General features: G+C 44.1%; 1 protein-coding gene across 1 annotated transcript in view; it reads left to right on the top strand.

Annotated features, from left to right (window-relative positions):
* The window catches only part of CNGB3 (cyclic nucleotide gated channel subunit beta 3), a 346397-nt gene that overhangs the window by 114385 nt on the left and 207979 nt on the right, over positions 1-24033 (top strand). The window contains exon 4 of the mRNA XM_063924064.1: positions 18910-19029. Within this exon, the coding sequence (XP_063780134.1) occupies positions 18910-19029 (120 nt within the window). The remainder of the gene's footprint in view (positions 1-18909; positions 19030-24033) is intronic.

Genomic DNA, 24033 nt, shown 5'->3' with positions numbered 1-24033 from the left:
TTGCCATGACGACGTGGCAGCACAGGGCAGGAGACCCTAACAGGCGGTGAGGATTTGTAGTAACAAACAGGATGCTATCTCTCAAATTGATGATATGATAGTAAAATTTAGACAGAGGGGATATCCTTTGAAAGAATTGGTAGCAGCAAAAGGGAAAGCCCTTATGCAGGATAGACATTCCCTGTTGCTATCTAAGAAAACGAAACCTGTTTCTAAACGCTTACCATGGGTTAATCATTTCAACACTGATAGTACATCAATTGCCCGTACAGCGAAAGCGTTGTGGCCAATTGTACAGACCGACAAAGATCTAAATCTGACGGATATCACTATCATGCCCACTTATACGAGAGGAAGAAATTTAAGGGATTGGGTAGTCAAAACAGATGTAACGGGGTTACAATCCAGTCAAAGTGAACAAAATATGTTTTTGTCCCTGCGCAAGGGTTGTTTTAGATGTTTAAATTGCATCACTTGTAGGTCTCTTCTGACTGGCAATACCTTTAATCATCCGTTTAGTGGTAGGAAATATAGTATTAATTATAGAGTCACATGTACTACTAAATTTATCATCTATCTGATCAGTTGTCCTTGCGGACTTCATTATGTCGGTAAAACCGACCGTACATTGAGGGAGCGTGTGGCTAATCATAAAATGGCCATCAGGAATGCAATTCAACATGGTACAAGTGACCAGCCGGTCGCTCGTCATTTTATGCAGGCTAGGCACAGCATAGCCTGCCTAAAATATATGATTATTGATCATGAACCAGCTAGATTAAGAGGGGGCAATAGATCTTTACATTTGTTGCAAAAAGAATCTAAATGGATTTATGAGTTGCAGACCCTAGCACCTAAAGGGCTTAATGAATCTCTGGGTTTACATAGTTTCTTATAGCCCATGTAGTGAGTATCCATCAGGTGCAGCATTGAATGAGTTAATGAGCAAGTCTTTGACGATCATCAGCACCTGTGGGGGTAGCTATGGAGATTAGATGGTGACTGCACATGCTGTTTTGTATATACACCGCATCTGTCTCTGTCTTATGTGTTGTTTTTAACTGTGAGTCCTGAAATGTTTTTAAATGTAAGGTGAGTCATTTTCACTATACTACTTGTTGATAGTATTTTGATACTATCTCAATGTGATACTTCTGGTAGGCGGGGAGGCTGGATGATGTCACTAATGGGCGTCAGAATGCCAGAACCACTCTAGAGCTCACTGCACATGTGTGGGGGGAATAAAAAGGTATGTCTTTCTCTGTTATTTTGTAACCTGAGGACGAAGAATAAACTTCGAAACGTTGTTGCTGCAACCTGCTGTTTTGTACCTTTTGTGACCAGTGTGCCGCCTACAGTGGACTGTTTGATATATATATATATATGGAAAGGGGATGAGGGATATATAGCGACTATAGTGTTAATAAAATGTAAAATTGGTAATTCTAAAAAGACTATTTATTGACATAAAAATTACACGTAAAAGAAGCACATAGAAAAAATGGGACAATAACACATACACAGCTGGACTAAAAACACTTAAATGAAATCTTAAAAACTACAATAAAAGCAAGTAAAATGGATTATCCTTATCTTAGGTGAGGTAGGTATAGGTATTCCCCAATGCGTTTTGTCTCAAAAGACTTCTCAAGGGAAGTCTTTTGAGACGAAACGCGTTGGTTTGAAATATGCTCTGACAAACCGTATAAATATACTGTATATATTTATGTTGACATACAAAAATTTGTACGTAAATTGACTGTAAAAACATTTTTTGTGAGTCGAGAGGAATAGCGTGGCTGAGACGGAGATGAGGTCCCTCACCCCGTTTTGTCCTAAGTCTATTTTCTTTCCCCAACACATTAAAGGACCATTTATTGAGACCTTCAGTTCACTGGTACTGGAAGATCTCAGCAAAATAAAAGTGGATAAAAGTGGTACGAATCTTACTAACAAAGAAAAAAGAGCAATAAAAGACTTACATGAAAATAAAGGGCTTATAATAAAACCAGCCGATAAAGGGGGGGGGGGGGGGGAAGGGGGATAGTCTTGATGAATATAGAGGACTATGAGACTGTAGTCTATAGACAACTTCAAGATCAAAAAACCTACAAGAAATTACGGGGAGATCCGTCTAAACAAATGCATTTAAAGTAAAGTCAGATGATAGAGAGAGCAACAATAAAGGGTACAATCACAGAGAGGGAGGCTAAATTCATTATCAATCATGATCCAGTGATACCGGTAATTTATATTTTACCCAAGATTCATAAGAACTTAGAATAAAACCCTGGGCGCCCAATTATATTGAGTGTAGATTCAGCTACAGCTAATCTATCTAGTTTCATAGATTATTATTTACAGCCCCTCGTGAATACCAATAGATCACTGTTAGGCGCCGGGGTCCGCATGTCCGCGCGGCCCGGCACCTAGCAACTAGGGACGCCGTGCGCGTTCAGCCGCCGGCTCCCTAGCAACGCTAGACGCCGGGCACGCTGAGCCGCACGGACCCTAGCAACGGGGACGCCACGGGCGGACCGCGTCCCCCGTTGCAGGGCCTAATTAACAAGCACACACACTTGTCCTCTGGCCGTGCAGCAAGGCAGCTGCACGGCATTTATTCCCAATCAGGCTCTAAGCAGCTGATTGGAGGACTCCCTGTTAAATACCTTCCCAGTACTTCTCACAGACGCCGGTAATAGCTTCCTGCATGCTGCTTTGGTTTGCTGAGAGTCTGTTCCAGTCCTGCTGTATCCGGTCATTCCTGTCCTCAGAAGTCCTGTATTCGGGAGTTGTCATCTCATCCCAGGAAGTCGTTTGGTCCCAGTTGTCCTGACTGATCACCTTTATATATCGAGTGGTGTTCCGTGAGTTGCGGCTCTGCCGTGTGTTGCGGCTCAGCCGCTTTATCTTTATATATTCTGTTTTTGGAGCATTTGCGGAGGGTTCCGCTTCCACAAGTCCTCTCTGGAACTCGGCGGTGCTGGGTAGGAGAAGTGGACAAGTGGATATTTTGGTTGTCCTTTTCCCTGGCGGTGTTTCCGCACATATTTTAAGTTAGCTTGTAGCCCCTGGCCTGGTTTTTTAGTCAGAGGGCCCCTTGTTATCACCCTGTCTCGGATTTTACCTTTGTCTCTCATTAAGACCTGGGGGGGCATCGGAGTTGGGCAGACATAATCCGCCCTTCAAACGCGGCTGCCATGGGCTCAAGCAACCATAGTCTCGCAGGGGATTTCCGACAGCACGGGTGAGACAACGGAGTTAGGGCGCCAGGGGCTATTTTCCATTCCCGCTCCCTTCCCCAGCATATTGTTCCAGTGCTCCGGTCCTCGCAAAAAGATCTCCTCAGACCAGAGTGCTGGAATCATAACAATCACACCTTAAGTTTACTACAAGTTTTTTGCAACTATTAGATAATGTGGTCTGGGAGAAATACTCCCTTTTGGTAACAGCAGACGTTAGTTCATTGTATACCATTATAAATTATAATGATGGCCTAGATGCCACCAGGGTTTTTCTTGAATCATCTGAACTATCAGCAAATTTACAAAGTTTTTTATTGGAAGGAATTTAATTTATTTTATATAATAATTTCTTTTTATTCAAGGATGAGTTTTACCTACAAAGAACAGGAACGGCGATGGGCACCAGGTTCGCTCCGAGCTATGTGAACCTCTTTATGGGTGCTTGGGAACTTGATACGCTATGGTCCAGTGCCGAGCTCGGAGTGAACCTGGTGTCCTACGCCAGGTATATAGATGACATCTTTTTTATCTAAAAGGGAAGATAGAGCTAGTCTGGCTCATTTTTGCATGATCTTGAACTCAAATGATAAGAACTTTATATTAACCTTTGATATTCAGGAAAAAACATAAATTTCCTGGATGTGACTGTATATATAGAGGATGGTAAAATATGTACAAAAATTTATACTAAACCAACGGATTCCGGGACATATCTTCCAGCGAATAGTTGCCATCATGACAACTGGATCAGCTCGATACCTAATGACCAGTTAAAAAGCCTTAAAAGAATTTGTACAAATGAGAGAGTCTTTATAGATCAGGCACAAACTATGGGAAGAAAATTTAAAGCATGTGGCTATGATAGAATAAAAGTAGATAAGACCATAGAAACAGTAAAAACTATTGACTGTAAAGAGTTACTATCAAAGAAAGAAGCCCCAAAAGAAGGTGATGATTTTGGTTTAGCTTTTGTTACAAATTATACACAAGAACATAAAATGATTGAAAAAGTTTTTAAAAAGCACTGGCCATTATTAAAGAAAGATAATATACTCGGACCCCTATTGACAGAGAAACCCAAACTCATCTATCATAGGGCACTGAACTTAAAGACCAAGTTGGTGTCTAGTTCTTTACCTCCAACATCGATGGCAGCAAATATCACATCCACCGGTTTTTACCGTTGTGGTTCATGTATGGGGTGTAAAAATATCAAAAGCCAGGTTGGAAGTAAAATTGAACAAGTCACAATTAATGGTTATAAAATTACAATTAAGGAATTTATAACGTGTAATGTAAAAAATGTTTTATATGCCTTAAGATGCACATGTGACAAGATATACATTGGGAGAATGTCACGACCATTGAAGGTCCGTCTTGGTGAACATATACACAATATTAAAAAAGGGTTGGAGACACATGCTGTTCAATTGCAGGTCTAGTGTCTTTTTGTGGAATTAAGGCAATTAAAGGCAATATAAGACACAAAGATTGCTCAAAACTACTTGCAAAAACTGAGATGAACTTTATTTATAAACGCCATACATTGCAGCCAGGGGGTCTTAATAGCGACTTTGTGCTTAAATGGTTTTTGTAAATATATATGTGCTTTGTTACATCATGAGCCTTATTGTCATCCTTCAGTTTTTAGGTATCTGAGCCTTTTGGATGAATTTCCCTTTGAAGAAGAATATATACACCTGGATTTCAGGGTTATCATGACAACCTCATATTGTGACTTTCCGATATAAATTTATAGTTTATGTCCCCCTTTTTTCTGTAATTTTATTGAGATGATAATTTTTTCTATGTTTATTTATGTTTTGAAAAAACCTGTTTTTGACCTTCACAAAATGTCCTCTTATATCTACGGGACATTTGGCTATGACCTCCCTATGATGGCCACCTTACTATTTCCTGTCTATTGACAGGAAGTAGTTATACAGCTGGGAGTGCTTGTAGCAGTGACAGGATATCTATGTCACGTGTGGCTGATGCCGCACTTCCTGTTATTCGAACAGGAAGTTGGAGCCGATACATGCGTTCCAGTTGCGGTCCACTGACTGCTTCCTGTCTTTCGACAGGAAGTGGTCATACAGCAGGGACTCTCTGGTAACCGCACTGTATGGTTGCCATGATGATAGGGCAATGTTGGATCACATGAACGCCGCCGATCAATAACAACACAGTTAGTCACCTTAAGCCCATTTGTTGCTTGGTTTATGGGTCCCCAAACAAACCACGCAAGCGCTTGGTTTGTTAAACTTTGCATGTACTTTTTAATATACAACATATTGGTGGGTGGCAGTGCCCAAGGAGAATTCCATCATGCACCACTTTTATTATCATTATAGTCTGTATTTTTGGGGGGCATTTTGATGGTTATCTGTGTCTCACAACTCAATCATTTACCAGCTCATGCTTCATTCTTATCAAGCATCCCTGTGTGTGCTTGACTGGCAGCGTCTAATAAATTAAATAGAAAGATTAACAACTGTATAATACTGTTGTTTGGGGACCATTGTTGATGGTCTTTTTTGCATAGACAAACATATTTATTGGTTATCACTCTAATACATAACTAATTTGCAACACATTTTTAACTAATGAAGTTTGAAATAATGAAGTGCCTCACAAATGTTTTTTTTAACAGAATTATGGAGCATATTTAGTATTATTCAGTAATGTGCTAATGAGAAATTATTCACAACAGTCAACAGAGATGCCTGCAAGGTTGTAGATCCGGTTGGGTAGAATACGGTGGCGGGCAGAATACTGACCGTGGCGTCCCAATAGTCTGAATCCTGGCAGCAAAGGTAAGTATACTTACCTTCCCCCAATGGCCCCCTAGCTCTTTATACCTGCAGCCTAAACCTAACCCTCCCTCCCCCACAGCCTAACCCTACCACTTCACAGTGGTGCCTAAAGACTAAGCCCCACCCCCGACTAAACCTAACCCTCCCCCTTCAACCTAATTCTAACCCTCTGGGGGAGTGCCTAACCCTAACCCACCCTCTATGCAGCCTAAGCCTAACCCCCCACGACCACTGCCTAACCCTTCCCCGTGCAGCCTAAACCTAAATACCCCCCCTTCCCCCCAATGTCTTACCTCTTCTGGTGGCCGGGGCATGATCATTCATGATCCTGGAGGTCAGTATTCTGGTGCCGGCATGTGACCCTAACCGGGATGCCAGTGTCAGCATTCCAAGTAGTGTCAGGATCCTGCCATCTGCATTTTGACTGACAGGATCCCGACCGCTGGGAACTTGATCAGATCCCTGTAGATGAGGGGTGGGGAACCTCCGGCCCGCGGGCCTTATATGGCCCAGAAAAGCATTTTGTCTGGACCGGGACCCTTCAAAGGCAGCTGCAGAGTGTAGAGCTGTCCTCCAATCACGGCATCATGGGAGATGTCATTTTCTCACACTGTGAAGTGTATACAGTATAAGAAAACTCCATCTCCCATGATGCAATGCGTAGGAGACGGCTGCGGGCAGTGATGTAAGGCGGCTTTGAAGAGAGATCTTAACGGAGGTCTGTTCTGCTGGTTGCGGGCAGGAGGAATGGCTGAGGCTGTGGTGCGGTGTAGAGTGGACCCAGGACCTGGACCAGTGGTATGCAGGGCAGGAGTAATGGCTGTGGCTGTACTGCGGTGCATTATGTTTGATGTGGGCATTAGGTGTAAGGCCACACCTACTTTCCTAAGAAAGCAAGGGCATTTGCGGGGGGAGGTGGCACTTCAAAAATTTGCTCACGGATGATTTTGAACAAATCCAAATGGCCCTTGTCAGAAAAAAGGTTCCCCACCCCTGCTGTAGATCATGGATAAGCACACAATCTCTCTGCCTCTGTTTTTGGGCTAGATTTAGGAGAAAAAATATGGTGTTATCCCTCATACTCAGACTTTCCGGTGCATCTCATGAATGTACTACAGATATGTTTTACACACAATTAGGAAGGCGTGTTTGAGTGTGTGTGTGTGTGTGTGTGTGTGTGTGTGTGTGTGTGTGTGTGTGGGAGGGGGTGGCGTGGGGGGGGGGGTAGTATGGGCAGCAGGTCAGCCTCCTAATATTTGTTAGTGTAAGATAGGCTAATTTAGAGTTTGCAGCTCTACAGTAAAACTATTAATTTTATTTTCTTCTCTTTGAATATTGTTGACGGGATTCCATGACCATCAACTTTGTATTCTATTACCTTACATTTTCTAAATTAATTAATCAATAAATTTCAATAAATTAATCAATCAATCAATCAATCAATCAATCAATCAATGAATGCTTACTTATCTGTCACTACATACTCCACCCTCATTTCCCTATACTTCTCATTAAAAGCAGACAAATTCTGAATAGGAATGAGGCTGTATAAGAATCCTGGGTTATTTCCTGGTTGGTTGAGTATGACAGCCTTGTTGCCGGGAAGAATTATGTGGTCTGGTGATTGTCAGTCAAAAGTTTATTAGCCTATTAGTGATGAAAGGGGGTGGTCTGGCTAAGTTTATTTAGGAGAGGCTGTGTCTGAGTACAACCTCTTTTTTTGCATTTAGAGCCCTGCCCAAAACCTTGTTTGTCACTGCGTGCTTGTTGCTTCTTTTCCTTCCAGGGGAGGCACAGCTTGGCGAGAGAACGCTGCAGTCTCTGTGACCTTCTGTGGAACAAGATGTCGTCGTGGAACACCTACGCTCTGATTACTTGGCGAGTTTGACCTGTTCAGTGCTGAGGGACCTGGGCGCTCTTTGTACGGGAGCGTTCAGTCTTGGCCCCTAGGGCATGATACACTAATAAAGGCTGGAACTGAGATTGAAGTGTCTCCTGGCCACCTTTACCTGATAGGTCAATCACAATTGAAATAAATAGCTGCGACCTTTAAGACAAGCCTTTTTGTGTGTCACCGTCATTTAATGTGTCAGTGTCATTATTTATAGGATTAAGGGCCTAATTCAGACCTGATCATAGCAGCAAAAGTTTTCTCTAATGGGCAAAACCATGTGCACTGCAGGGGGGGGGGGGGGGCAGATATAGCATGCGCAGAGAGAGTTAGATTTGGGTGGGGTGTGTTCAATCTGAAATCTAAATTGCAGTGTAAAAATAAAGCAGCCAGTATTTACCCTGCACAGAAACAACATAACCCACCCAAATCTAGCTCTCTCTGCACATGTTAGCTTATATCTGCTGCCCCCGGCACTGCACATGGTTTTGCCCATTAGGGAAAAATGTTGCTGCTGTGATCAGGTCTGAATTAGGCCCTAAGTCTTATTTTAAATATCTGTGATTAAAGGGGTTAATTGTTGATGGGTGTTATATTAATAATTGGTTACGGTGGGTTAATGACTGTCATAGGGTATAAGGCTTTAATGGTGTTTTAGAAATAAACCAGTGGAGCTCTTTTTAAAATATTCTTGTATGGAGTTGTATAGTATATTACACTGCCATCCTGTATGCCACTGCTGTGCTGCAATGTTGTATAGATGTGCTGTATTCATACTGGCATGTGTTTGTGCCGCTGCTCTGTTGCTTAGTTTAGCCAGCTTCCATTGGTCAATATTCGTCAACAATAGTATGAGCTATGAGGTGGTCAAGATTGATTGGAAACACTTGAATATAATGTTACATGGTTTTAGCTGTTTTTATCAATTTTCATGAAATCAAAACCGAATCTGAACCAAAACACGTTGGAGTGTTTTGCCAAAACCAAAAAACAAAATAAAAACACACAGGGTAGTTTTGCAAAACTAAGACCAGAACACAAGGGTTGGTGCACATGTCTAATAGAGACGTATGGAAAAGAGTAATAAGAAAGAAAAAACATGATGACTGGCCATTTCATGTCGGGACCAGTTTCATTTATGGTTTGGAAAATACTTTTTTTAAGGTGTATTTAACTTGGGCACCTTAGTGTAAGCAAATTGAATCTCTTTATGACCTGGAACGTTCATACTCTTGTGGTCAATTAATTCATCAGACTGTTCCAGGCTGCTCACCCTGCCAATGGCTGCAACTCCAGCAGAATAGGACCCTCTGCTGAGCATGCACTAGTTTGGAACATGTTGAAATCCAAAACATGATTGGACCCAAGCATGCTCAGAAACAGTCCCTACTTAGTTCTTCTGAGAGCAAAGTGGTGACTCAGGGTTGCCAGGCTACTCTCACTTATTGGCCTCATAATTTCTCACCAGTGGCAGCAGTTCCATTACTGTGTGAATCTCCTGAAGTTGTAAGATTTGTGTCAAATAAACTACTCAAGTAAATAATGGGAGAGCCACAAAATAGTACATTGCAGACTAAGGGCCTGATGTTGAGTGAGTACTATGAATGGAAGTTGCTCATAATCCACTTGTTGGTCCATCACAGGTGCATGTAAAGGAGAGAACAAGAAACACTAATTCCCACTGTATATTGCAATGGGCCAGCAATAGAGGCATGCACCCTACATAATAATAACATGCAGAGGACTCAGTTACACATATTTGGCGTTATATGATAAAACACATGAATATATAACCTTTAGTGGGGCTTTATTATGTAGTGTAGGACTACCTGATCAGAGATGCCATGAAGTGGCTGGTGGCTTGTTATGTACAGTATTTGCAAATGGGTATAACTGAGAACTCTGCATTTTATTACTATGTAGGATGTATGTCTCTTTTGCTGGCACATTGCAATGTGATAGACCTGGTACAGTAAGGACGTGTTCCAAACATTCCAAATAGATGAAGACCAGGGGGTTAATTTACTAAGATGGGAGTTCTATTTAAGATGGGATGTTGCCCATAGCAACCAATCAGATTCTGCTTCTCATTTATCTAGCACCTTCTAGAAGATAATACCTGGAATCTGATTGTTTGCTATGGGCAACATCCCATCATAAATAGAACTCCCATCTTAGTAAATTTACCCCCAGGATAAAGAAGTATGTGCACCTGAAAAAGCTGTCTCATTTGTGGATGGTCAGGCACAGGTGGAAATAACTGATGATGATGCTCCATAGTACTAGTGAATCGCTTGTGACTGGCTGCTGTGATGCTGATTGGTGATTGATTTATCAATAGGGCACATGCTGTATTATGCGTATTATTTGTATTTGGGCAAAAAGAAAAAAAAATCCAAATTGTTGCTGCTGTATTAGAGAGTTATTATCAGATTTATTGGCATATAATATTAAACACATTTGTTGCAAATACACTAAGGGGTATATTCAATAACTGTCGGAAGCTGCCGTCTTGTCGGAAAGACAGCAGCTTCGGTCAGAAATAGGTCGGAAGGGGTTCCAACCTATTCAATAGGGGTTGATTTTTTCCAACAAGACGGGAATTCCTGACATGTCAAAAACACGTGGAATGGCGGAATAGACGCCGATCCACGTGCTTCTGTCGGAAATGGGTCCAAATCCGACAGGTTTTTGCCCCCTTTCCGACAAACTCAATCCGACTTGAAAACAAGTCGGATTGAGGTGAGGAGCGGCCAGCGGGGGGAGCTGGATGCGGGGGGACCATGTCTGCGGCGGCGGGGGGAGGTACTGCAGGGAGAGAGGTGCCTGGCCGTTCCCGGCCAGGCACCTCTCTCCCTGCAGCGCCTCCCCCTGCCGCCGCAGACATGGTCCCCCGCAGCCAGCCCCTCCCGCCGATCTCTGCTCCCCCCGCCGCCCACAGCACCTCTCTTTCTGCAGCGCCTTCCCCCGCCGCTCCACACATGTCCCCCCGCAGCCAGCCCCTCACGCTCACGGCCGCGATCTCTGCTCCCCTGGCCGCTGCTGTCAGCACATCCGTAGCTGCTGACAGCAGTGGCCTGATAGAACCCTGTGAACGGCCAAATCCGACAGTCAGATTTGGCCGTCCATTGAATAGGGGTTGTCTGATCCATTCCGACAACTGCATGTTGGACTAGATCCGACTCTTATTGAATATACCCCTAAATGGTTAAATATATGGGTGCAAGTGGGGCATAAGTGTATGTAACATACGCCTGCCCAAAAAAATATGTGCATAAGCTGCTGTTGCTGACCAGTACTTATCTTAACAGTTGCTGATTTCTATATGACCAAAATTATAACTTTTATAATAAATGCAAATTGTGCCTGCAATTTGTGGTCTCTTGAGCCCAAATCTTCATCAGCCCCAAAATGTATTATATTTACCTTGTCTTGAAAGCAACCAATAGTCAACTTAGAAAGTAAGGCAATGTTATGACTTATTCCACCAGAATTGGAATATGTTTCCTTATTTGGTGCGCAGCTCCCCATCCACACTCTGTGCAGTGCACATAACCTCCCCCCAACACACATTCTGTTTGCAGCAATGTCTGAGCAATACATTATCTTACATATCTTAAGAGATTTGGCCCTGGCGCTGGTGAAAGCGGGGTGCCAGAGCCGCCGCTATCATCTGCGAATGTATCATATTCCCCGGAAATATTGACCTATAGTTGGCTCCATCAGCAGTAGACGGGGAGGGGGGTGCTGCACAGAGTTGGGGGTGGGAAACTGCACACCGCCCCCTAGGCATTAATACTTCTCTGCTTGATGACACAATTTATGGCATCATAGAAAATCCCCACCCATTGCTTTTAAGGTATACTCCCTTGAGGAACACCTGCCTACAAGAGTAGAAAACTCATATTCATTTTTACAATTATAGCATGACATACAGTAGGAAGTGAGCACAGTTTCGCCCCTGCTAGTCTAATGCCCCAGATCAGGCACTTTATTTAGCTTCTGATCTGTTTTTCTCTAACGTCCTAGAGGATGCTGGGGACTCCGTAAGGACCATGGGGAATAGACGGGCTCCGCAGGAGATAGGGCACTTTAAGAAAGCTTTGGATTCTGGGTGTGCACTGGCTCCTCCCTCTATGTCCCTCCTCCAGACCTCAGTTTTACACTGTGCCCAGAGGAAGATGGGCGCACTGCAGGGAGCTCTCCTGAGTTCTTTGCATAAGAAAGCATTTTTGTTTGGATTTTTCTATTTTTACAGTGAACACAGCTGGCAACAGGCTCCCTGCATAGAGGGACTGGGGAGAGAGGAGCAGACCTACTTAAATGATAGGATCTGCTTCCTCGGCTACTGGACACCATTAGCTCCAGAGGGGGTGAACACAGGTTTGTCCTGGGCTTCCACCCCCGGAGCCACGCCGCCGTTCTCCTCACAGAGCCAGAAGAACAGAAGCAAGAAGACGTCTCAGGCGGCAGAAGCCTTCAGCGGCTTCACTGAGGTGACGCACAGCACCGCAGCTGTGCGTCATTGCTCCACACACCTCACACACTCCGGTCACTGTATGGGTGCAGGGCGCAGGGGGGGCGCCCTGGGCAGCAATAATAACACCTCAAAACATGGCAAAAAGATATATACATGTACAGCTGGGCACTGTACATGTATATAAAAGAGCCCCCGCCATTTTTACACAAATTTGAGCGGGACCGAAGCCCGCCGCCGAGGGGGCGGGGCTTCTCCCTCAGCACTCACCAGCGCCATTTTTCTCTCCACAGAACGCTGAGAGGAAGCTCCCCGGACTCTCCCCTGCTTACACACGGTGAAGGGGTGTTTAAAAGAGAGGGGGGGGGCACATAATTGGCGGATAAGATATTATACAGCGCTGCTGGGGAAAAACATTTTGTGTTGGTCTCCAGGGTCATTGCGCTGGGGTGTGTGCTGGCATACTCTCTCTCTGTCTCTCCAAAGGGCCTTAAAGGGGATACTGTCTTCAGAAAAGAGTTTCCCTGTGTGTATGAAGTGTGTCGGTACGTGTGTGTCGACATGTTTGACGAGGAAGGCTCGCTTAATGCGGAGGGGGAGTTTTTGAATGTCAGGTCGACGTCGGCAACACCGACACCGGACTGGGTGGATATGCTGAATGTCTTAAATGCAAATGTGAATCTCCTGCATAAAAGGTTAGACAAGGCTGAGGTTAGGGATCAGTCAGGTAGCCAGACCGTGCCTGTCCCTGTGGCGCCAGGACCTTCAGGGTCTCAAAAGCGCCCCATATCCCAGGTCGCTGACACAGATACCGACACAGATACTGACTCTAGTGTCGACTATGTGGATGCAAAATTACAGCCGAAGGTGGCAAAGGGTATTCGATACATGATTATTGCCATAAAAGAGGTTTTGCATATCACTGAGGAACCCCATGTCCCTGACACGAGGGTTCACATGTATAAAGGGAAAAAGCCTGAGGTCACGTTTCCGTCCTCATTTGAGATAAGCGAATTGTGCGAAAAGGCTTGGGAGTCTCCGGATAGGAGACTACATGTTCCCAAAAGGATTCTTATGGCGTATCCTTTTCCACAGAAGGATAGGATACGATGGGAATCTTCGCCTAAAGTAGACAAGGCACTGACACGCTTATCCAAGACGGTGGCACTGCCTTCTCCGGATACTGCTTCCCTCAAGGATCCTGCTGATCGCAAGCAGGAAATTACCATGAAGCACATTTACGCACATTCAGGAACTATCGTTAGACCGGCCATGGCGTCGGCCTGGGTTTGTAGTGCTGTCGTGGCATGGGCAGACTCCTTATCTACGGAAATTGACACCTTAGATAGGGATACCATTCTAATGACCATTGAGCATATCAGAGATGCTGCCTTGTATATGAGGGATGCTCAGAGAAACATTTGTTTACTAAGCTCCAGAATAAATGCTATGTCTATTTCTGCTAGGCGACTCTTGTGGACCCGACAGTGGACGGGAGACGCCGACTCAAAGCGGCATATGGAGTCATTGCCTTACAAGGGGGAGGAGTTGTTTCGAGAAGGCCTCTCGGACCTTGTCTCTACTGCTACGGCCGGTAAATCGAATTTTTTACCTTATGTTCCCCCGCAGCATGCGTCAGATCAAGTGGGGGCACATCTTCGTCTGTTCAGCCACGTCTGGGTTCTCTCACAGGTGGATCCCTGGGCAATACAGATTGTTTCCCAGGGATACAGACTGGAATTCGAAGACATGCCTCCTCGCCGTTTTTTCAAATCGGCTCTGCCGGCTTCCCCGTCGGAGAGGGAGCTGGTGTTAGCTGCAATTCACAAATTGTACATTCAACAGGTGATAGTCAAAGTTCCTCATCTCCAGCAAGGAGAGGGTTATTATTCATCCCTGTTTGTGGTACCGAAACCGGACGGTTCGGTCAGACCCATTTTAAATCTGAAATCAATGAACCTGTACTTGAAGAGGTTCAAGTTCAAAATGGAATCGCTCAGAGCAGTCATCGCCAGCCTGGAGGGAGGGGATTGGATGGTGTTCCTGGACATAAAGGATGCGTACCTTCATGTTCCGATTTTCGCTCCTCACCAGGCGTTCCTGAGATTTGCAGTACAGGACTGTCACTACCAATTTCAGACGTTGCCGTTTGGTCTTTCCACGGCCCCGAGAATTTTCACCAAAGTAATGGCGGAAATGATGGTGCTCCTGCGCAGGCAGGGCGTCACAATTATCCCGTACTGGGACGATCTCCTCATAAAGGCGAGATCTCGGGAGAAGTTGCTGGACAGCGTGTCTCTGTCCGTGAAGACGTTGCAGAGGCACGGCTGGATTCTCAATTTACCGAAATCCCAGCTAGTCCCTGCAACGCGTCTGACCTTTTTGGGCCTGATTCTAGACACAGACCAAAAAAGAGTTTTTCTTCCAGTGGAGAAGGCTCAGGAGCTCGTAGCTCTGGTCAGGAACCTATTGAAGCCAAAAAAGGTTTCAGTGCATCATTGCGCGAGGGTTCTGGGGAAGATGGTGGCTTCATACGAGGCCATCCCCTTCGGCAGGTTCCATGCAAGGACCTTTCAATGGGACCTATTGGACAAATGGTCCGGGTCCCATCTACACATGCAAAAATGGATCACCCTGTCTCCCAGGGCCAGGGTGTCTCTCCTGTGGTGGCTGCGTAGTGCTCACCTCCTGGAGGGTCGCAGGTTCGGCATTCAGGACTGGGTCCCGGTGACCACGGACGCGAGCCTCCGAGGTTGGGGAGCTGTCGCACTAGGAAGAAATTTCCAGGGTCTCTGGTCTAGCCTAGAGACTGGTCTCCACATCAATGCCCTGGAGTTGAGGGCCATATACAACGCCCTACGCCAAGCGGAGGAATGGCTTCGGAACAAACCGGTTCTGATTCAGTTAGACAATGTCACGGCAGTGGCCAAGGCGGCACAAGGAGCAGAGTGGCCATGGCAGAGGCGACCAGGATTCTACGCTGGGCGGAAGGCCATGTAAGTGCACTATCAGCAGTGTTCATCCCGGGGGTGGACAACTGGGAGGCGGACTTTCTCAGCAGGCACGACCTGCATCCGGGAGAGTGGGGACTTCATCAAGAAGTCTTCACACAGATCACGGATCAGTGGGGACTGCCTCAGATAGACATGATGGCGTCCCGCCTCAACAAAAAGCTAAAGAGGTATTGCGCCAGGTCAGGAGACCCTCAGGCGATTGCGGTAGACGCTCTGGTGACACCTTTGGTGTTCAGATTGTTCTATGTGTTTCCTTCTCTACCTCTCATACCCAAGGTGTTGAGGATAATAAGAATAAGAAGGGTCAGAACAATCCTCATTGTTCCAGATTGGCCATGGAGGACTTGGTATCCGGATCTGCAAGAGTTGCTCACAGAAGATCCGTGGCCTCTTCCTCTAAGGCAGGACCTGCTGCAGCAGGGGCCCTGTCTGTTCCAAGACTTACCGCGGCTGCGTTTGACGGCATGGCGGTTGAACGCCGGATCCTAGCGGAAAAAGGGATTCCGGAGGAGGTCATTCCTACCCTGATCAAGGCTAGGAAGGACGTGACGTCGAAACATTATCACCGTATATGGTGAAAATATGTTTCTTGGTGTGAGGCCAGAACTGCTCCTACGGAGGAGTTCCAGTTGGGCCGTCTGCTTCACTTCCTTCAAACGGGAGTGAATTTGGGCCTAAAATTAGGGTCCATAAAGGTTCAAAGTTCGGCCTTATCCATTTTCTTTCAAAGAGAATTGGCTTCTCTTCCTGAAGTACAGACTTTTGTGAAGGGCGTGCTGCATATTCAGCCTCCCTTTGTACCTCCGATGGCGCCTTGGGACCTTAACGTGGTATTAAGTTTCCTCAAGTCACCATGGTTTGAACTACTCAAAACAGTAGAGTTGAAATACCTCACTTGGAAAGTGGTCATGTTGTTGGCCTTAGCTTTTGCAAGGCGGGTTTCGGAATTGGCGGCTTTATCATATAAAAGCCCATACCTGATTTTTCACGTGGATAGGGCAGAGTTGAGGACTCGTCCTCAATTTCTGCCCAAGGTGGTCTCATCTTTTCATATGAACCAACCTATTGTCGTGCCTGTGGCTACACAGGTCTTGGAGGATTCCGAGTCCCTGGATGTGGTCAGGGCTTTGAAGATTTATGTGACCAGAACGGCTAGGATCAGGAAGACCGAAACTCTGTTTGTTCTGTATGCGGCCAACAAGGTTGGCGCTCCTTCTTCAAAGCAGACTATTGCTCGCTGGATCTGTAACACGATTTAGCAGGCGCATTCTTCGGCTGGATTGCCATTGCCTAAATCGGTTAAGGCCCATTCCACTAGGAAGGTGGGCTCTTCTTGGGCGGCTGCCCGAGGGGTCTCGGCACTACAACTGTGCCGAGCTGCTACTTGGTCGGGGTCAAACACCTTTGCAAAGTTCTATAAGTTTGATACCCTGGCTGAGGAGGACCTCCTGTTTGCTCAATCTGTGCTGCAGAGTCATCCGCACTCTCCCGCCCGTTTGGGAGCTTTGGTATAATCCCCATGGTCCTTACGGAGTCCCCAGCATCCTCTAGGACGTTAGAGAAAATAAGATTTTACTTACCGGTAAATCTATTTCTCGTAGTCCGTAGAGGATGCTGGGCGCCCGTCCCAAGTGCGGACTTCTTCTGCAAGACTTGTATATAGTTATTGCTTACATAAGGGTTATGTTATAGTTGATCGGGTTTGAATCGAGGCTATGTTATTGTTCATACTGTTAACTGGGTAGTTTATCACAAGTTATACGGTGTGAGTGGTGTGGCTGGTATGAATCTTGCCCTTAGATTTACTAAAATCCTTTCCTCGTACTGTTCATCTCCTCTGGGCACAGTTTCTCTAACTGAGGTCTGGAGGAGGGACATAGAGGGAGGAGCCAGTGCACACCCAGAATCCAAAGCTTTCTTAAAGTGCCCTATCTCCTGCGGAGCCCGTCTATTCCCCATGGTCCTTACGGAGTCCCCAGCATCCTCTACGGACTACGAGAAATAGATTTACCGGTAAGTAAAATCTTATTTTATTTTATTTTTTACAATACTGAGAAAATGGCATTGTAATGATGTGACTATACGGTAATAAACAAATGAAAGAACATGTACACCGACAGTGTGAAAAGGAAACAGACTTTGTGAAAATGTGTAAAGGAAACTGACTTCCTCTATAACATATTGCAAATTGAGTTTGTTATCTAATTTGTAGCATAGCAATAGATAAGGAGACCCAGGGGATTATATTAATTGATGCTGTGCATGAATATGTTTGTCACAAAGAGTTTAGATATGTACTCAATCACTTAAGCACATAATCATATTTTTCCAGCTTTTAGCTATGGACTCATGCTGTAAATTAAATTAAGTGCTTATATTAGGTAAATCAGATAGCGAGTGCTTCATTTTACATTTTCAAATATTTCTTTAAAGGAAAACATACTCAGTCTATGATTACAATTGTATTTATTTATATACTCTATATACAGTATATGCAAGTAGACTAATTGCCTTCTTACTTAATTGGGATTATTGTGTGTCATACTTGCCTGTTTATATTCTGTACCTCCCAGAGAGTTCTTGGAGGGGGTATGAAGGTGACCAGTGTGGGAGGCAAGGCGATATTGGTAGATGCCTACAAGTTGGTAGGTACGTCGTCGGATGTGAAAAAGGAAGCAGGGGAAAATGCAGGATTTTCTGGAGGGTTTTTTCCAAATGTTTGATTTTAGAGCGTTTATTCCCAGCCCATGAAGGATACGTATTTAGAATGTAACAAACTATAGTTTGCAACTGGAACCCCCCACCCCCACCCCACATTTGTCTATGGGAGGTTAGTTCAAAAAAAGAGGAACATGTTTTGGTGAGTGCAAGTTGTACGATCTGACATTGTGTATTACCATGAGAGAAAACGAAAATCCGCATTTATATGTTATGTGTTTTACTTATGTTGCCAGTAGGTGTAATGAATGTTCTAGGGCTGCTCAAAGTACTGGACTTTTGGCATATGATTACTTTTATTGACAGATGCCTACAAGTTGGTGGTTGCATTGCGAATGTTTGCAAGGAGATTAGTCCACATGTTGATTCCAGACCAGAGTGGGATGTATTGGTACATGTGATAGAAGACAAACAGCTGTCAATACGATTGAGTACAAATCTCTCTTGAGCTAAGTACTGTAACAGTCCAAAAACACAGTGACAGACTTGAGCACATGCAGATACTTTTATAGAGGCATGTAAACAAGCCCTGCACCTGGACTATGTTGTTATTTAGACAGATGAGTCATGCACAGCAACACACAATTAAGATACAGCTCATAACCATTTAACTACATATCAATAGGTGATTTGCAAACAGCCAATCACTAGTACCGGTGACAGTCATCACCTGGTATTTGTAAACATTACATGTCAGTCACAGCATAATCTCTATATTTTATATTTTTCTCAATTTTCTGTTTTTAAGGAGGGCAATGGCTAAACCAAACCTAGGTGTCCTCTTCAGGGTCCCATTGGTGATCAACTGCATGAAGGGGATTCTGAAAGCCCAAAGGCGAATGAAGATAGGTGGCTCTTTGCTAAAGAGGTACAATAATTTCATATTATATATTTTATCATGAAACACTTGGTAAAATACAGAATGAGTGAGAAAAATTACATGTTATTTTTACATGTATTCATGTGTGTTTTACATGTAATCAGATATTGTACTAAAGAGGAAGTATACCCAATGCCATTTGGAAATGCATAATTAAAAGAGAATGTATTAGAAAAAAAAGACTATAATTCTTTGTATATCAAATAAAATATTTCTAGCTTTTCTGAAACCACTGATATGTTGGAGGAGTTATTCTTTTCAACTCAAATACATAAAGTATGATATTACACCCGCTTATATAAAAGCTATCAAGAATGCCTATCACATCGGTACAGACTAAATTTAGAAATTACAGCAACATTCATTAATTTCAAATGTTAATTCATGCTGGTACTTTAGCAATTTGGGCTGCTTCCAGGTATATTCACTCAATAGCAGTAACCATCCGTGTTTCATTGAACCTCAACTTCATCAGGGATATCATTATGGACACCCTGATTGTTGATTATAGATTTAGAGGGCATAACATTTATATGATTTTATTATTTCTAATATGTGCTGTATAGTGGCGCTCAATCAACTTGAAATGGCCCATCTTATTTTAAAACAGCTAAGTACCACTATAGTTTGGTTGGTACCAAGGCCAGTAATGTTGTTCAGAAAACGCCCCTTAAAACAGGTGAAATACATCCCATAGTAATTACAATCACACCAACCTTGACGCATGAAGTGCATAGTGTAACACAGTCAGAAATCCAAACATAAATAGCCTATGAAAGTTAAACACCAACAGCATCAGGTGTGCTCCGCACAATGTAGAGTTAGTGCAGTGAATAAAGAGTATAGTGGATAACAAGTATCCAGATTCATACAACACAGGTCTGCCATTAGCAGTCTTTCATTAGCACATGACTGAGCACATGTGCAGTTAATGATGGATAAGGTACACTAAAGTGTACATTTTACAGTAGATGAGCCAAAAGGCATAACATCAGGAAATAGTACCATATAGAATTTTTTGGGGAAAAAAGACTACTACAGGTGGAAAACGCAATTGATAGCATAGCATAAGTACATGCAATGGTATAAAAGAACAGACTCATTAAGCTTATGTCACACTTGGCTTGAGTTGGGGATCTGACGACTGATAACTGACTGAGAGAGCAGCTATCCGCAAGGGAAGGAATCGAGGTGGCTGAATGTAGTTCTTACTCATGGTTTGAAGACTTAGGCCCAAAGATGTAGAGGGGTAGGTAATGAGGTAATGAGGACAATGAACGAGAACGATACACTTAAGAAAGATTAATTCAGCTTTACTGAGACCTCAATCATACACAACGACTAGGACAGTAGTCAGGGAACAGGGGTAAATTACCCCAAATTGGGTAAAAATGAAATTCCTGTGGGTGGACGGTCGCGCTGCCGAGACACAGCCCCGTCCAGCACCTGCCGGCTCATGATGTGACGAGAGGCCCAGCTTTTGGAGTATACCCTCAGAATAATTCTAAGTCAGATAGAACCTGAGATATCTGGCTGGGAAGAGCAATTAAAAGGCTTGGATGGGGACCACTGCTTTAATTTCATGTATCTCCGGTTCCCCAGGACCGATTTTCAAAAATCTGGTACCCCTGGAAAGAGTGGACCCTCAGCTATGAGCATAGGGCCCTTATACTCTTGGGGCCCTTGGGCAAGAGCCCATTGAGCCCATACGATAAGACGGACCTGCGGAGGACCTCGCTGCTGCAGCTCCTATCCGCCGCAGCCACACCAGCCAGTTAACAGGAAGGCCGCAGGGACCAGAACCGGAGGTAAGACTCTGGATGCTGACAGCTTACATATAGCTATAGGGTTAATAACTAATAGTTAGAATATAGATTACATAATTAGATGTACAGTACATGTCAGGTGATACTTCATCTTCATCTTGTGCCCCGTATCAGAATAATGGAATGTATGTCCAGTCCTGCAAGTGGCACAGATTGTACAACAAAAACTTCTGTATTGTTAGCCACATGGATGCATTCTGAGATGGAGAAATGTCTGGCTGTAGTAGAGGGTCTTTTATGTTTGAACCCATTTTTTTAACTCATAAGTGGTACCTAAGATAGACTCTTTGAAAGGCTGGATCAGTAGCCACAATAAGCCAATGTTATTTAATGGCTTTTCTAAGTGATAGGCTAAGTGAATCATATGAAGTAGTTACTACGAGTGGATCAGCTGGTTTCATGCAGCTCCTCCTGGTGCCCACATTGTGGTATATGTCTCAAGCTTTCTTAACACATCGCGTGATGACTGGGTCACTATATCCCCTCTCATCAAAGTAGTTTGTCATTTCTCCAAGTTGTTCTTCAGCAATGGTAGGGTCTGAGTTATTTCACAAAAGTCTAAGGTACTGTGAGACTGAAGGGTATGTTTTAAAGACTGTGGGACCCATTTATGAAATTATATTAAGTATCCCCCGAATGTACAGTATGTAGGAGGGATCTCTGATACCTTCTGCAATCCCTCCATTCCCGCCAGCAGCAGCATCCCCCATAGTTTTCTTTGGGGGATGTGATGCTGCCAGATTTATCAATTTCTGGAATACAAAGCATTCCCGAAATTGACCCCCGCAGCTACCACAATTTAAAGATCCCTGCAATCCATTGTAGCCTATGGGCTACACACCACATACCAGTACGGCGGAGGGTTATTATTATTATTATTATTATTATTAACAGTTTCTTATATAGTGCAACAAATTTTGTTGAGCTTTATAATTGGAAACATTAATAATAGAACAAAATTGGGTAATAACAAACAGTCATAGAGGTAGGAAGGTCCTGCTCACAAGCTTGCAATCTATAGGGAATTAGGCATTTATACACAAGGATAGGTGCTATCTTATGCATAATGGTCCACCAGATTGCAAAGGTTCTTGGGGGGCTGTATGACACGGTCACACAGCAATGTTGGTCAGTGGTCAAGAGAATATGAAAGTGAAGAAAGAGAAAATATTTGAGTATATGTGTGGCCTGTATAGTGGGGATGTAATTGGACAGGAACGTTTATGAAGGTTTTGTGGGCGTATTTTGAAATTGATAACCTTGCATTAAGAGGTGAGTTTTCAGGGAATGTTTGAACGTTTAGAGACTAGGGGAAAGTCTTACTGTACATGGTAGGGCATTCCACAGAGTTGGTGCAGCCAGATATAAGTTCTGTAATCATGAATGAGAGCAAATAATGCGTTTTTGTACAGTCTGCGATCAGGTCTGAACTGCGCATGCGTATGCACCGCAATGCGCAGGCGCGTCGGTCCGCAGCGACGGGATCAGCAGACAGCAACGGGATGGTGCAAGAAAAGCGATCACACGGGCGATCATAAGGTGACTGACAGGAAGAGGCCATTTGTGAGTGGCAACTGACCGGTTTTAAGGAGTGTCCAGAGAAACGCAGGAGGGACAAGGCGTTTGGAGGGAGGGTTTCTGACGTCAGCTCCGGCCCGATCGTCGCACTGGAAGAGTAAGTCCTGGTCTGTGCAGAGATTGCACAAACTTCAGTTTGTGCAGCTCTTCTGCACATGTGATCGCATCCCTGCACAGCTATTTCCCCCTCCCGCTGTAGCCCTGTAAAAAATGCACCCTAGCGATCAGGCCTGAATTAGGCCCAATGAGAGGATGAGAGACGTAGATCTTATCATGAGTGAAGAGGTTGTGTTGGGAGATATTTTGAGATAAGTAAAGAGATGTACATTGGTGTAGTTTGGTTATTTGCCTTGTGTGTAAGTAAAAGTATTTTATATTGAATACGGTAGAGAACAGGTAACCAATGGAGGGACTGACAGAGTGCCTGCGCAGACAATGAATATCTGGCAAGGAAGATTAGACTCGCAGCTGCATTCAGAATGGATTGTAGTGGTGAGAGTCTGTTTTTAGTAAAACCAATAAGGAGACAATTGCAATAATGCGGGAGATAATGAGATCATGGATTAGAGTTTTTGCTGTGTCTTGTGTAAGATATGATCGTATTTTGGATATGTGTTTTTAGATGCATGTAACATGATTTTGAGACAGATTGAATGTGGGGAACAAAGGACAGTTCAGAGTCAAGGATGACATCTAGGCATTGAGCTTGGGGGTAGGATTGATTGTTGAGTTCTCAACAGTGATAGAAATATCAGGTTGGTAACTACTACTGATTGGCGGAAATATAATTAATTCTGTTTTGGAAATATTATGTTTGAGGTGGCAAGATAACATCCAAGATGAAAAGGCACAAAGACATTCGGTGATATGAACCAATACAGATTGTGACAAAGCTGGTGAGTATAGGTAGATTTGAGATACTAAAATCCAAAAGAGCGGATTAGTTTGCCAAGAGATGTGGTATAGATGGTAGAACATCCCACCCACTTAGAATCCACGAAACCCATAGAGTGGGAATAGAACCTGTGGCGAGCTGCCGGGATCTCCTGACCGCCGGTCACGTATACTCAACCCGTATAGCTTGAGAAAAGCAGAAGGCCTAAGACTGAGCCTTGCAGTACTCCAACTGATAGAGGTAGCAAAGAAGAGGTGTATTCAGAGAAGCGGAAGCTGAAAGAGTGATTATTATAATCACATTTTATTTATAAGGCGCCACAAGTGTTTTGCACTACCGTACACATTAGAAATATACAGGGTACACAGAATTTAACATTACAAAAACAGAAAAACTAGTAAAGAGTACAATTAGCACCACAGTTCTCAGTACACAATACAGATGAGATGTAAGGTAGCAAAGGATTAATTGGCGTACTACAAGGGGCAGGCAGCCGTTGGAAGAGATGAACGGTCACGAGCGAGAGGAAAATCAGGTATAAACAGTCACTGAGTAGGAGAGAGCTGTAATTGAAGTGCAAGAGAAGAGGGCTATGAGAACAGGATTGAAGTGGGCCCTGCTTCAAGGAGCTTACAATCTAGGGGGAGGGGGGAGACAGACAAGTGACATGAGCAGGGCCGAAACTAGGATTTT

This window comes from Pseudophryne corroboree, chromosome 5 (assembly GCF_028390025.1).
Source record: "Pseudophryne corroboree isolate aPseCor3 chromosome 5, aPseCor3.hap2, whole genome shotgun sequence".
NCBI classification, from domain to species: Eukaryota; Metazoa; Chordata; class Amphibia; order Anura; family Myobatrachidae; genus Pseudophryne; species Pseudophryne corroboree.
This window is presented reverse-complemented; position numbering and strand designations above follow the sequence as displayed.